At 50.3% G+C, this 13675-nt stretch overlaps 2 protein-coding genes across 2 annotated transcripts; one reads left to right on the top strand and one right to left on the bottom strand.

Moving 5' to 3' along the window:
* Positions 1-3473: 3473 nt before the first annotated feature.
* UCRPA7_8041 (putative cell wall protein sed1 protein) lies at positions 3474-5366 on the top strand (the record flags this gene model as incomplete). The annotated part of the gene is made up of 2 exons (XM_007920553.1): positions 3474-3545; positions 3612-5366. 2 exons carry the CDS (start codon positions 3474-3476, stop codon positions 5364-5366), a joined length of 1827 nt encoding a protein of 608 aa, XP_007918744.1.
* Positions 5367-6163: 797 nt separating this feature from the next.
* On the bottom strand, positions 6164-7069 carry UCRPA7_8040 (putative hydrolase or acyltransferase of alpha beta superfamily protein; the record flags this gene model as incomplete). The annotated part of the gene is made up of 1 exon (XM_007920552.1): positions 6164-7069. One exon carries the CDS (start codon positions 7067-7069, stop codon positions 6164-6166), a length of 906 nt encoding a protein of 301 aa, XP_007918743.1.
* Between the last annotated feature and the right edge of the window lie 6606 nt (positions 7070-13675).

Below are 13675 nucleotides of genomic sequence, written 5' to 3'. Positions count from 1 at the left end.
TTTTTTTTTTTTTTTTGAGGCGACAGGCCTCTCTCTGATTAGGGCATTATGTAGACAGCAATCTGGCACTATATTAGTTGGAAGACTCGAACCCACTAGTAGTGAAAGCGTTTGAATGCGTAAGGTGGGCACAGATGTAACCTGACTTTGTTTTTGCTCCTGATTTATCAAGTCATATCAATGGCGCTGTACTCGACAAATCATAGGAGTGATATACACAATCCATTATCCCGCGTCACCTGCTCCAAGCTTATGCATTCATTGGAGGCCCGTGATTCGCACATCGCCTGTCTCTCCCACAGCTTTTGGAGAACTTCAAGCAAAAACAACAAATGTGGCAGGAGAAAAGTCTCGCTTATGGTAGTTATGATCTTGGTCACGTCGTCTTGCAGGTGGGCGGTGGCACGTCCTCCGCACTCACTTCCCATCACAGCTATGGGCCGAGCCATGGAATTAGCTATGCAGGTCCCACATTGCTGAAAGGCTCTCGTGAGAAAGCTGATATTGACGACTATGTCCTCAATTGCTGCTGTATAGGCTTCCTGTATCAATCCTTCGATGGGTTCCGTTAGATTGGAGTAAAAGCCAAGGCAGCGGCGGTGATAGATGTTAGCGGCACCCTAAATGCTCCCCCATGCTATAAGTAGGGCCAGACGCGTAGACCCGGAAACGCTAAAGGGTATGGAAGGCGGTTTCCATTTGTCAATAAGTGTTTGTAGGAAGATCTTATCGACGGTGCGATGATCGCTACGAGAGCGGGCGGAAGAGCCTGGAGAAAAGCCATGTTCAGACAAGCTACATGCCCGTAGGGTAGTGCTGAGCTCGCTCAGCCGAGATATCGAAGAGATAAGGCTAAGAGGATAGCCGGAGCCGACTTCGACCTCCAGGAAAGGCTGCTGATCAGGCCATGGTAGATCATTCAATACCCCACCGAGACCACGCTGAGGTCAATGAACCTGTGCAGCCCAGCGAGAAGCCAGGAATATTACAATGAGCAGCAGCCATGGCGAGGAGTTAACGGCTCAAGTCGGATGAGTTGGCGAGGAGGTGGGGTGAGCAGCCGTCGATGAGACATACGGCTTGGCATGAATATAGGAGTATTGAAATGTTGCTTGGGGTTGTTTTCGATTGAGGCCATCATGGGCATTCAACCAAGATAACATTACAGGCTGTAACAATTTCAAGGGGCCGCGATAATGTTTCCGCGCGCTTTAGTGAACCGGAACATGCACGCATGGCTTGCATCAAGACTTGGCGTCGTAGATTCTGAGCAGAAGTGAGACTAAGCGTCGGCCACCTGCTGGTCAATCTGGAGAAGCACTATCCGATTGACTTCCAAGCTTGATACGAGCTCACTTCGAGAGAGAAACGTCCAGTGGAGCCATCACAAGATTTGTGTAAACTTTGCGGACACGATCAGATTTTAGCATTCGTCTAATGTCCACTCGGGCGTCATCGATCAGTCATTGCATGTTCGGTCATCTCGGCTCGCCCACTTGGTCCCGCGAGCCCGCGCTGATTGCCGGCTCCTTCGCTTGACGGCAGCGACTGAGCCGGTCGTACCGGGTGATGGTGACTATCACAGTGCAGAATGGCCTTATGCGCAACCCCAGGTTCTGTTCATGAGAAGATTTTACTTTGCATCGAGCTATAGGTGCATGACGCTTAATATTACAGAACAATTCGTGACATATGACAGCTGAGGCTTGAGGCGGGGCGGGCGTATCTTGGCATATCTTGGTCTATTTACGTCGCTAGGGCTAGAACCCTCAGCTGAGTGGTGGTCAGGTTAATCCTGGCAGTGGCGAATCAATCAGGTTCGAGGTCATTTGGGCGACTCACAGAAGCACCGATGCGGCTGGTTGGTGCCTTGCATCTGGTGATCAGATTCACTGATGATGACGTTGCGAGTGGCTGCTTGGGAGCTAAGTCATGACAGGATGCCTTAGCAACGACGCGAAGAACAGGAATAAACCAATGCGAGCAGAGTATCTATCTAGACAGTGGAGCACACGACAAAGAAGAACACGACCACGCTGGTAGCCAGCACAGCAAAAGCGAAGCCTCGGTCCAGTGCTGCGTAATGGATACGAGCGGTTGCGTTCGGCCGACGGCATCGACGCAGGGGCAACTCAGGCGAGAGGGTGGCTCAGTAGTGCCCAAACCGGCTTCGGAATCAAAGGATTGGCTGGACGGCGTCAGAAGAAAAGTCGTGTATGCAGGACATCAGAAGAGGTCGAGTGGGTGTGTGCAGAGAAACGGGCTTTTCACCACCCACACACACACACACACACATAGACGCACGTATAGCGCTATACTCATGTAGAGAGATATATATGGACCACGCCGACCCACTCCAATTGCCAGTAGATCCCGGATGGTGAGACTCTGGCGGGCCCAACGGTCCGGGTCTCTGTCTAACTATTGGCCTCCGGTGCCCGCGTGGCGCCCGAACTATCGGTATTTCTGTGGATACGAGCAAGTGAAGTAGCTCCAGGTGGTTTAGTCTCTTCTCCAGTTTACTAACCAAGAGGCTTGAGAGGCTACACGGAAGAAAAGAGAGACAACCGAGAGACAACAAAAGACTCCTCAGCTTGCCCACCAGGACCACGTAGCCCGCGGATACACACGTGCACCGTGAAAAGCCCAGACGCTGAGTGGAACTTTCCGATTCCCAGCCCGCCTTTTGCGCTCTGGCTGGTCCACTCGCTAACAAAATCCAACGTCTTTTGTCCACACACCACCCGCCCGCCCTCCATCTTAACGCCCACGCCCCCCTGACTAACTGACTAAGGGAAATGGGATACTCAATGTGCACTAGGCGCCCGTTTCATCCGAGGAAAACTCCATCCACAACTTGCTTCTCAGCAAGTTACCAAGGACTACCTTGACTGCGCTTGACTACGGTCTCGCTTCGCTTCTCCCAGGTCGCCTTCCATGATTCCTCGGTGGAGCCCGTTGTCGGGGCACTCCCAGTTCGGTCTCGACCACTATGACTGTAGGCGCCCAGCGCTACCTGCAGGATGATGCAACAATTGCAGGCTTTTCACGATTCCCATGTAGAAATCAGGGGCGTGCAGGCCCGAGTGGGCACCGCCCAACTGGCCGATCACCAGCCATTCCGCTCGTATTCTGCCTGTTGCTATCCTTGGATACTCAAAGAGCCCCAGAATTCAGATGCGATGGCCCCCCCTGCTCTCTCGATCTCCCGATCGCCCGATTTGGCTGATGAGGCGTCAACGAGGCCTTTTTAGGGGAGCCTGCTCCTCCTGATCTCCAGGTCAACGTTGGATTGTGTCTCCTCTCACTCCGTCAGTCAGTCGACAAGAAGAAAAGAAGGACGCTTGGGTTAATAGGCCAGTCATTCGCTAGACCTTTTTAAAAGGCTATATTCGCAACCCGTTTCGTTAGGGTCGCCAGTCATTCGCTTCAGCAAGAGAAAGGAAGAGTCAAGTCAGGATCAAACATTCAAGATGCGCGCCGTCTATGCAGGATTGGGCGCCCTCGCCCTCGCGACCGTCCAGGCCTGGGAGTACCCCTACTGCGTACGTTTCGACTTCATTGCAGAAGCAACACACATGGCATGATACATGAGACTAACCCTGTCCCAGGAGCACGATGGCTGCTATCGCAACCTAATTGATTCTCGCTATGAGCAGGAGGCCAATGAGTTCTGCCCTGAGTTTCTCTCTGGCACCACCACTGGCGCCGCCGCCGTTCCCACGGATTTTGGCGGCTGCCCCGATGTCACTGCCCTATCCTCCGCCTGCTCATGCATCACCTATGCCCTGACAGCCAGCAGCTCATCGTCCGTGGTCGTGTCAACCACCAGCTCTTACCCAGTTCAGACTACCACGTCTGTGGTTCCTACTACCAGCTCTTATCCTGTTGAGACATCCTCCAGTGTCCCGGTCTCGAGCAGCAGCAGCGTCTATGAGACCACTTCCACCTCTACTGAGGATTGTGAGACCAGCACAAGCGTGTCTGTCCCTCCCACCACCACATCCTCTGAGGACTGCGAGGAGAGCAGCACCTCCAGCTACCCTGTCTCAACCACCACGAGCAGTGTCGAGACAACTCCCTACCCAGAGAGCTCTACCTCGTCTACCTCGTCCACTGAGATCAGCTCGACCTATCCCGTCTCTTCCAGCAGCGTTGAGACGACACCTTGCCCGGAATCATCCACTTCTTCCGTTGTGCCAAGCTCCAGCTATCCCGTGACCACAAGCAGCGTGGAGACCACTCCCTGCCCCGAGAGCTCAACTACTTCCGTTGTCGAGTCCTCGTCCAGCTACCCTGTCTCCTCCTCCAGCAGCGTTGAGACAACTCCGTGCCCCGAGAGCTCGACGTCCTCAACTGCGGTCAGCTCCACCTACCCGGTGTCTTCTAGCAGCGTCGAGACTACCTCAAGCTACCCTGTCGAGACCACCCCTTGCCCTGAAAGCTCGACATCCTCGACTGTTGTTAGCTCCACCTACCCAGTCTCTTCTAGCAGCGTTGAGACTACCCCATGCCCTGAGAGCTCAACATCCTCAACCGCTGTCAGCTCCACCTACCCTGTGTCTTCCAGCAGCGTCGAGACAACTCCTTATCCGGAGAGCTCCAGCTCAGTTGAGACTACATCTTGGACCACCTCAACTGTCTACACCACCACCGTCCGCACTGTGACTTCTTGTGCCCCTGAGGTCACTAACTGCCCCAACAAGCCGCACACCACCACTGAGACAATTGCCGTCTCTACCACCGTGTGTCCGGTGACTGAGACTACCCCAATCGTCACCAAGACCTCGGTCATCTCTCAACCGTCCCAGTCTCAGCCGGCGACATCGTACACCACCAGCACCGTGTACACGACAACTGTTCGGACCGTCACCTCTTGCGCCCCCGAGGTCACCAACTGCCCGAACAAGCCTCACACCACCACCGAGACTGTGGCTGTCTCCACCACCATCTGCCCTGTCACCAGCGAGGTTCCCCACAGCTTCACCACCTACTACCAGCCCAGCTCTTCTCCTCAGCCTCCTGTTGAGAGTGAGACCTCCCCCGCCCCGGTCCCTGAGACTACCACCCCTGTTGAGACTGAGACATCTCCGGCTCCGGTTCCCGAGACCTCCACCCCTGTCGAGACCGAGACATACCCTGCCTCTCAGCCCGAGGCCTCTCAGCCAGCTACCACTTACCCTCAGCAGCCTCAGACCACCATCAGCACTGTGGCTGCTACCACCCCGGTTGGCTCTACCTCTGTCCCCGTTGAGTCTCCCAGCGCCACCACGACCGGTCCTGTCCAGGTCACCAACGCCGCCGTCCGCCTTGGCTCCGGCGTCGAGTTTGCTGCCGCCGCCATGGTGGTTGTTGCTCTTCTCTAAATCACATAAGCAATCTTTTCGAGCTGACTAGCTCGTCTTTCATTTCTCTCCTATCATTTATCAAAATGTCCATACGGCTTTATCATGGGCCAGCATTTATCACGACTGCATGACGGAAAGGTTTTAATCCGGGATCATTGGCGGTTGGAACATACACAAAAGGGAAATTTTTGGCCACGGACGGACTTGGGGTTATCAACACTTATTGGTTATTGTAATACAGTACATAATTACTGTCACATAGATTGCTCCAAGGTAGACTCAAGATTGGCTGCATAGCCGACCTAATTATGCTTCTCATGTATATATTATACCACACAATTGAGGAAATTTTACTGAATTAACTCCAGTTGAGATTATCTTGATCCGGTACTAATTAGCGATCTTCTCGTTTAGTCCAGGCCACCCCCTTGTTCCCGCTGAATCAACCAAGTCTTCATTTCCATAGGTAATAAGCATCGAAATACTGGGCCCGCGAATTCCTTGAATGAAGATCCTTGCTAGATCCCGGAGGCGGTTCTCATACTAAAAGCAAATCGAGACACTATGATCCGTCACTGAACGAAATCCATCTAGGCAGTTGATGGTTCATCCGTGGTTCTTCCCAGTGACCCGCCCTGAAGAGACTCTGGTGCTACAGACAACCCATTTTCCACTCTTTTTCTCCGGGTCCATCGTTTCTGGAAGCGCTGGAGCGATGTTGCCAGGCAGCCCCATCCTGTCTCGCCTTGATCATACTGGTTTTGTGTTCATCTCTGAGCGAGACACTCTCCAGCCGCCTGTACGGCATCAGCGCATCACTGGTCGCTTTCACCCTTGGCCCATAATTGCTGAAGCATCTCAGCTAATTGTCCCCAGATGCGTCTTGGCAACTCGTGACCGACGTTCTCCCACAAGACATATTCGGCGCCTGGTATCGCTCGCGCCAGTGCCTCTCCATGAATCTCTCCAAAAATCGGGTCCTTCGCTCCCTGAACGACCACGGTTGGACTCTTTACCTTCTTGAGCGTCTCTACTCCTGGCCAACCTTCTCCTTCATGCGATGCCATGCCATGATTAGGCCCTTTACTGTACAAGGTACCGCTCTTGGCCTCCCGCTCTACGATTCGCCGCGTCAAGGCCTCAAACTCTTTTCGCCCTTCTTCGTCGGGTTCCGTGATGAGGGCGTCATATAGCTGCATATTATACTTAATGTTCATCTCTCTCTCATTTCCGGAACCCGCAAGAATGGGCTGAAAACCTAGATCAAGCCCTTCCTTCATGGGTAGCTCGGGGCTCACGCCGGGGGATGTCAACAACAGTGCAAGGCTCCGGACTTGTTGAGGTCTGCGTGCGGCGACGATGTATGCGACGGGACCTCCCTTACTCACGCCAACGAGGTGAAAGCCTTTTGAAGGTGCGCTAAGCCCGAGGTGGTCAGCTAGGCCCTCAACGTCCGTCGACATATCACCGATGGAGTAGCCGCCAGGTACGGGGAACTCGGTTGAGAGGCCAGTATCGCGCGGATCATAGCGAATGAAGAAGCGGTTCTTGCCACCGCCAGCCGAGTTGAGCTGCTCAATCATGGTTTCGGGCCATTCGAGCATAGAGCCCGCGTTGCCCGGGACGAGAATGACAGCCGGGTCCGAGGGATTACCAAAAGTCTGGTAACAGATGCGTACTCTGTTTGGGAGGGTGACAAAGAGTTCCGGCGAGATTTCCATTTCGCAATCGTGTCAGTCTCGATTTTTTTTTGAAAAAAAAAGTGTCACAGTCGACTAATAGTCGCCAAGAAGATGATTATGTCGCGTGGGAAAGATATCTCCTCAGAGGCTCTCGAGGCTCTACAGCGCAAAGGTGTGGCGGACCCACATTCTAGGCAACACCCCCAGCCACCAGTACAAAACCCTCCAGTAGGTAGGTCGGATTAAACCCTCGCATTCTGGAGATGATCGGAATAATATTCTAGCCGAAGTCACTCTATACAAAACGAAACGGCTTTGCGGCACGGTTCCTGTTATTCACATAAAGCATTAACGGGACTTGTTGCATTTTCTCGTGCCCAATCTTTGTCCATAGACCTGGAATGAGATCTGAGTTATCGGCCAATCCAATGTAGTGACTGAGGGCAGGCAGCCACGGGTCAACAGCCTAAACGCAGCTCACGGCCCAAATACTCCATAAATGCATTGTGCGAGAAAAACGATGTTTCTACTGCGTGTATGGATTTGCAAAATAATGCTCTTGACATTGCCCTGTATGGTCAGCATCGTCGTTGTGAATTCAATATCGGAGAGAGTCCACCATACCAATTTCTAATTCCTGCATTTCACACACAGGGTTTATTTTGTCTGGTGCGAATCCTCTGATTGATGCACATTTTGTCACTCTACCAAAGCCTTCAGGTATTTGGTTTTTACACAAGACAAAACGACAAATAATCTTGAGTCCTAACGACACCGAGCGTGATAAGTCTGCTTCCCATCTATTGAAACTGATTCTATTGGCACCTACTCTAATACTGTCTAATTCTCAAAGCATGAGGCTCGTTAATACATTCAATTACGAGCTTCATGAATTCCTCGAGTCTGAGATACCTCGTTATGCCATACTCTCACATACCTGGGGCGACGAAGAAGCCAGCTTTCAAGATATGCTTTCACCTCGTCAAGCCCTCGGCAAAGGATATGAGAAAATTCAACAGGCCTGCCACTTGGCAAGACAAAATGGCTTCGCTTTTCTGTGGGTTGATACCTGCTGTATTGACAAGTCGAGTAGTGCGGAACTCAGCGAGTCCATCAACTCCATGTTTCAGTGGTACGCGAAGGCGGCTGTATGCTACGCGTTCATTGCAGATTTACCTCCGGACGGCTTAACCGAAATGATTCTCCCCAAATGCCGCTGGTTTACTCGAGGCTGGACACTCCAGGAGCTGCTTGCTCCTGATGTTGTTGAATTCTATGACAGTGACTGGAACAAGAGAGGAACAAAAAAGCAGTTTGCGTCCGTCATTTCAGGCTTTACAGGAATCCCGATCGACATTCTCCGAGGACACGCACTGATCTCTGATTCATCTGTGGCACCAAGAATGTCGTGGGCTGCTCGTAGGCAAACTACCCGTGTTGAAGACATGGCGTATTGTCTCTTGGGGATTTTCAACCTCAACATGGCGCTGCTGTACGGCGAAGGCAGCAAAGCTTTCCGACGTCTCCAAAACGAAATTATTCAGACTAGCAATGACTTGACTATATTTGCTTGGGATGCTCCCAAACTTGTCAACGCGCAATTCCTCTCCCTTTTCGCGACAGCCCCTAGAGCTTTCGCGGAAAGTCGCTCTATCATACCTTTACGCAACAATCTGTCCAACTTCACTGTAACAAACAAGGGTCTATTACTCGCCGGTGATATACCGCTGCGAGTTGCCGTGGTTCGCACGGAGGGCTCTACTACAGAGACATTGTACGGTCTCAACCTGGGAGCTTTTCAGAAGGCGCCTTACTACAATCCACATGATAGAGGTATTTACCTCCGAAAAGTCGGCCCAAGGCTTTTCTATCGGGTCGGGAATTATTCCCTGTCAGACTTCGGCAAGAATGAGATCCGCAAAATTGGGATGTTTGATGCCAGTGACAAATTCATTCTCATCGACCCCACCACTTCCAGCATAGTTTCCATGTCTTCCTTCAGGAAACATGCACTCCACGTCCCGCGACACCCTAGTTTCAAGTTGAAGAAGTCCTTTCCAGGGATTTTATGGGACCACACGGACAGAGTTTTCCTCAAACTAGACCCAAACGGATTAACAAGATATTCTATGGTCATTGGTATGTTGTTCGAAGGCTTATTAAGAGAAACGCCTGTGAAGGTCGTAGTTCTATGCGACTATAGAAGAGCAATTCCTATCTTCAAAGTGTTCCAGTTATCTCAACACCCTCGAGAAGCAGCATACATTTTTCAACAAAGCCACAGCGAGCGTACCATGTCTTGGGAAGATCTCGAGCTTCATGCAACCAGCATTAAAGGTCTATCTAACTGGGTTGATGTTAAGGTTGGGTCTGAGATTTTTCGATTTTCTATGTCCTCAAGGGTGAGGAATATGGAGAGCACATTCGGCAACACAAAAGTTGTAAGCTTGGTCTTCGGGGTCAGCAGAGGAGATATAGATGGCTATCCTATAAATCTAGCATGCTAGGCTTTCAAAAGGTTTCTGTAATCAACTCCTTTTATCTTGTGGATTTCTGGGGTTACAGGGGACCAAGGCCATACTAGTCCGCAGACACAGCTTGTCCTCCGGGAGCTCCAAGAGCAATTTATGCGATCTAGTATGGCCTTTGAACTCTACAATTCTGGTCTTGAGAATGACACCTGATGTTACTGCGTGACATCATTGAGGGCAGCAATAGGACTGACAGTGCTTACGCCGACCGTATCCACAGCACCTGGCTTCAAGGACTGATGATCTTACTTGTCTATTCTGTATCAAGACCGTTGTGGCCAATAATCGAGAGTAAACTCGTCACCAGTCAATTCGAAGGTTAATGTCGCAATTGACGGCCAATCTATGGAAACATGATAGGTTCCGGGATACAACACTGTGTTACCCTTTTCATCTACACGGGCGAGATTTCCCAGATTCCATGCCAGATCTAACGTACGACTTTGGTTTGCTTCTATTCCAAATAGTCGTGCATAAGTCGCCAGAGCCCTGATTGGGTAAGGAGTTGGTCCATAGGTCCCTGCTACAAACCCCAGTGCCACGTAGTCGCTTACACGCTGTCCGACGTTGGTAACATTTATAGGCAACGCGGGAAACGCGCACAAGTCCAAGTAAGTTTCGTTACAGCTAGCGACAAGCATTTTGATGTCAAATGTTTTCGGGTAGTCCCCGAACACGACGGTAAAATTGGTGTAGTGCAGTCCATGTCCGAAAGAGAACACCGAAGTACTTGTGTTATACCAACGATACGTGCGTCCAGGATATGAGCCAGATGATCGTAGAGCCATATTTGTTATAGGGGCCTGGTTTATGTAATTGCTTGGATACATTGTCATCGGTAGCCTAGCTGCTGGGGCAACGGCTCCTGTAATGATGTCAAGAATAGCAGTACCACCATCCTGGCCTGGATATCCCACCCATAGAATCGACTTGACGTTCGGAAGACTCAGAAGTGGCGTGTCATCAATATGTGTACCGAGCTTTACCACTATTATTGGCTTCCCCACTGCTGCGAGCTTCTGGACCATCGAGAGTTGCCCAGCCGGCCAGGAAATGGATGATTTGTCGGTGCTCTCCTTTTCCACGGTGTTGTCAATTCCACCAAAATATATAACAATCTTCGACTTTTGCGCCGCAGCTACAGCAGCCGATGTGTCGGCACTGCTCTGGGTAAGCGGGCCAGAGACATAGTTGACGTTGATGCCCATCGATTTAGCTGCCGTCACAGGATCATGATTAAATGGTGGCGAACCGCTATACCCACCCAGCATTGAGTCAGCCTTGTTCGCCCAGAATCCTATCATCGCCACAGGGGAGTTAGGACCAGTGCTATTTAGGTCTAACGGTAAAACATTATCGTCGTTCTTCAGAAGAACAATACCCTCTTGTGCCGCACGTAAGGCTAGATCTCTGTTGGTTGCGCTGTTCACATCTTTTGATCCGAGCTCTCGATAAAGCCCTTTGGATCCGTCGAAATACCCTGCCCTGATGAGGCCCTCAAACTGTCGCACCATCATACGATCAAGTGTTGCCTGTGTGAATGTGCGCTGGTTGAATGCGCTGGTTGGATCAGGCTGCGTTCCCCCGGTTGCCCAGCAGATATTGTCCACACCGGCCTCGAATGAGGCTCCAATGGCTTGTGCATAACTACTCTTGTACCGATGGCCGCCATTGCCATTACCCACATAATAGACCGCATCGCAGTCGCTTACGATGTATTGGCCTTCACCTTCCCACTTCCAATGTTTCCGAAGGATTGTGTCCATCATGTATGTATCCGCACATGCAGGTACACCATTCACAGCGTTATAAGCGCACATGATACTTCCAACCTTGGAGTCCCGAGCACACTGTTTAAAAGGAGGCAGATAGTACTCGACGAGCTCCTGCTGTGATATTTTCGCGTCAAAATTAAATCGCGTTGTTGATCCACCACCCTCGAGATCATAGGCCGCAAAATGCTTGCATGTAGCAATCACTCGCTTGGTTCCTTCCGTGCCCTGCATGCCTCTCACGAAAGCCTCAGCAAACTTTGCATTGCGGAGTGGATCCTCGCCTGGAGTCTCGTGGCCACGTCCCCATCTTGGGTCTCGGAAAGGATTGATGTCTGGTGTCCAGAAGTCAAGGTGAGCTCTTCCAGCATTGGCAAATGCACGAGCCTCAGTGCCTACAGCAATACCGATCTGCTCTATTAGTGCATCATCGAAAGCCGCTCCCGACGTTATAGCTTGCGGAAATTGCGTCGCGGCGCTGAATTCTCCAGATTGTGCCCAAGTAATGCCGCGATTGTGAGCAACCCCATGTAGAGCTTCATTCCACCACTGGTAGGGGCTCAGCCCAAGCTTTGAGAAACCAGGAGAATTGCTTGAGCACGGTAGCAGAATTAGCCGACACATTCATAGTTGCTTGGGATACTACTGTGCTACAAGAACGAGACTTTTTAGCGACCCGGGCTGGGTGAGAAGACTTACTTAATGAGGTTCGCAAGCTTGTCACTGTTTGACATCGCAGCCACGAGAGCAGAAGCCCTTGCATCCGGTGTGGCAGAGGTATTGCAGACTAAATTCGATTTGAGAACCCCATTTGAGCAATCTGGATAGATCAACCCAGCTCGTGCAGAGCCAGATATGATTAATACTAGAAGCTCAAGAGCAGCTATGAGGCCCATCTTGCGATTCAACTAAAAAGGTGAAACTCATGAGCATGTTGAACAACAATGGGTAACAGTCCCATTCTCTTCTAATTGAACTCACTTCTTACAATGCATCTGCAACGGCTTCCAATTGTGTTGACGACCACAAACATTGGCGTCGTAGCCGGCTAATCGGGCGATCCGGTAAGAACGTGGTAGTCAATTCCGGCTGATCATATCCCCAGGTTCCCCGCAGAGTGTACATATTATGCTCTCCACAATGTCTCACATCGTGTATGCTATACCACATTGGCAACATGTCGAAATGCCAATAAGCCAAGTCTTTCCGTTCGTGTCTTCGTCTATCATTAAAACTGGTGTTGGGTGGTGAAATTAGTCTAACCCCCAAAACGATGTAGCAGTCTGGGAACCGTAGACAGTCACAAATGGCATCACTGACAAAGAAAAATCTTACTTTACTTTTTGCAGAATTCACCCGCAATTCGTTTCACATCTTCTTTTGCCTACTTTGTATTTTGAATATCATGATACGCCATTTCAAAATCTATGTTGCGGTTTTGCTAAGGACCTGGCACGTGTGTTTTAAAGTGTTGACACATGCACTAGACTACATGATTCATTGGCCGGCTCAACTATCAATCTGCGGCGGGAAAAGTGCACCGGGTAGTGTCGGACACCGCAACTTGGTTCTTAGATATCACGTTTCAAGTTATCTATATCTTCACTTATCTTACTTGTGTGCGCGAGCGAAGTATTACTGAGGCAAATATGCATTACTTTGGAACGAAATAATAAAAAATAGTCAATCGTCTATGGTGTAGTGTCTCCTACGTTCTACGCGCGAATTATCAAATTGATCGTGCTATGGCTCCTGGACGGTTTAATCAGTCTTTTAGAAAGCTAATATCTAGCACATGGGCCACGTGCTGTTTGCGTTCGCTCAAATCGTCGATGTCAAAGCACCGATGTAGGATATAATTGGGCTTAGGAATGAGTATCTACTAAAGAAGTAGAAGATAGAACCAAAAAAAAAAAAAGGATGGCTGCTTACATCAAATGAAGGCTGGTTACGGAGCTGGGACTCGTTATGAGGGCTCTAACAATGAGTATATAAATACCAAAGTAAAGTCCTCAAAGTGCTAAAAGATAGAAGACTTGGGGGAAAGTGGTCGGCAAGCATTTTGATAAACATAATTCCAAACACCGAAACATAAGGGGATTCGCTCAATATGGTGAGAAATTTTGAACCGTAAAAGTACAGCAGTCACTAATCTTGGGCTAGGGCTCATCTAGAGCGAAGGTTTTCGGAACTACTGCTTCTTTTCGTGTGCAGTACTTGGGATCATACAATATAGACCATTAGTTCTCCTTACACGTCATAGTTCTAATCACATCTGTCAGTGCCTCTTTGTGCAAGCCGGGCTCTCAGTATACGCAGCATGGCCTTAATGAGACAGAGAA

Source organism: Phaeoacremonium minimum (assembly GCF_000392275.1).
Source record: "Phaeoacremonium minimum UCRPA7 unplaced genomic scaffold PA7_03_scaffold_570, whole genome shotgun sequence".
In the NCBI taxonomy this organism is placed as follows: Eukaryota; Fungi; Ascomycota; class Sordariomycetes; order Togniniales; family Togniniaceae; genus Phaeoacremonium; species Phaeoacremonium minimum.
Note: the sequence above shows the minus strand (reverse complement) of the source record. Positions and strands in the feature narration are given on the sequence as shown.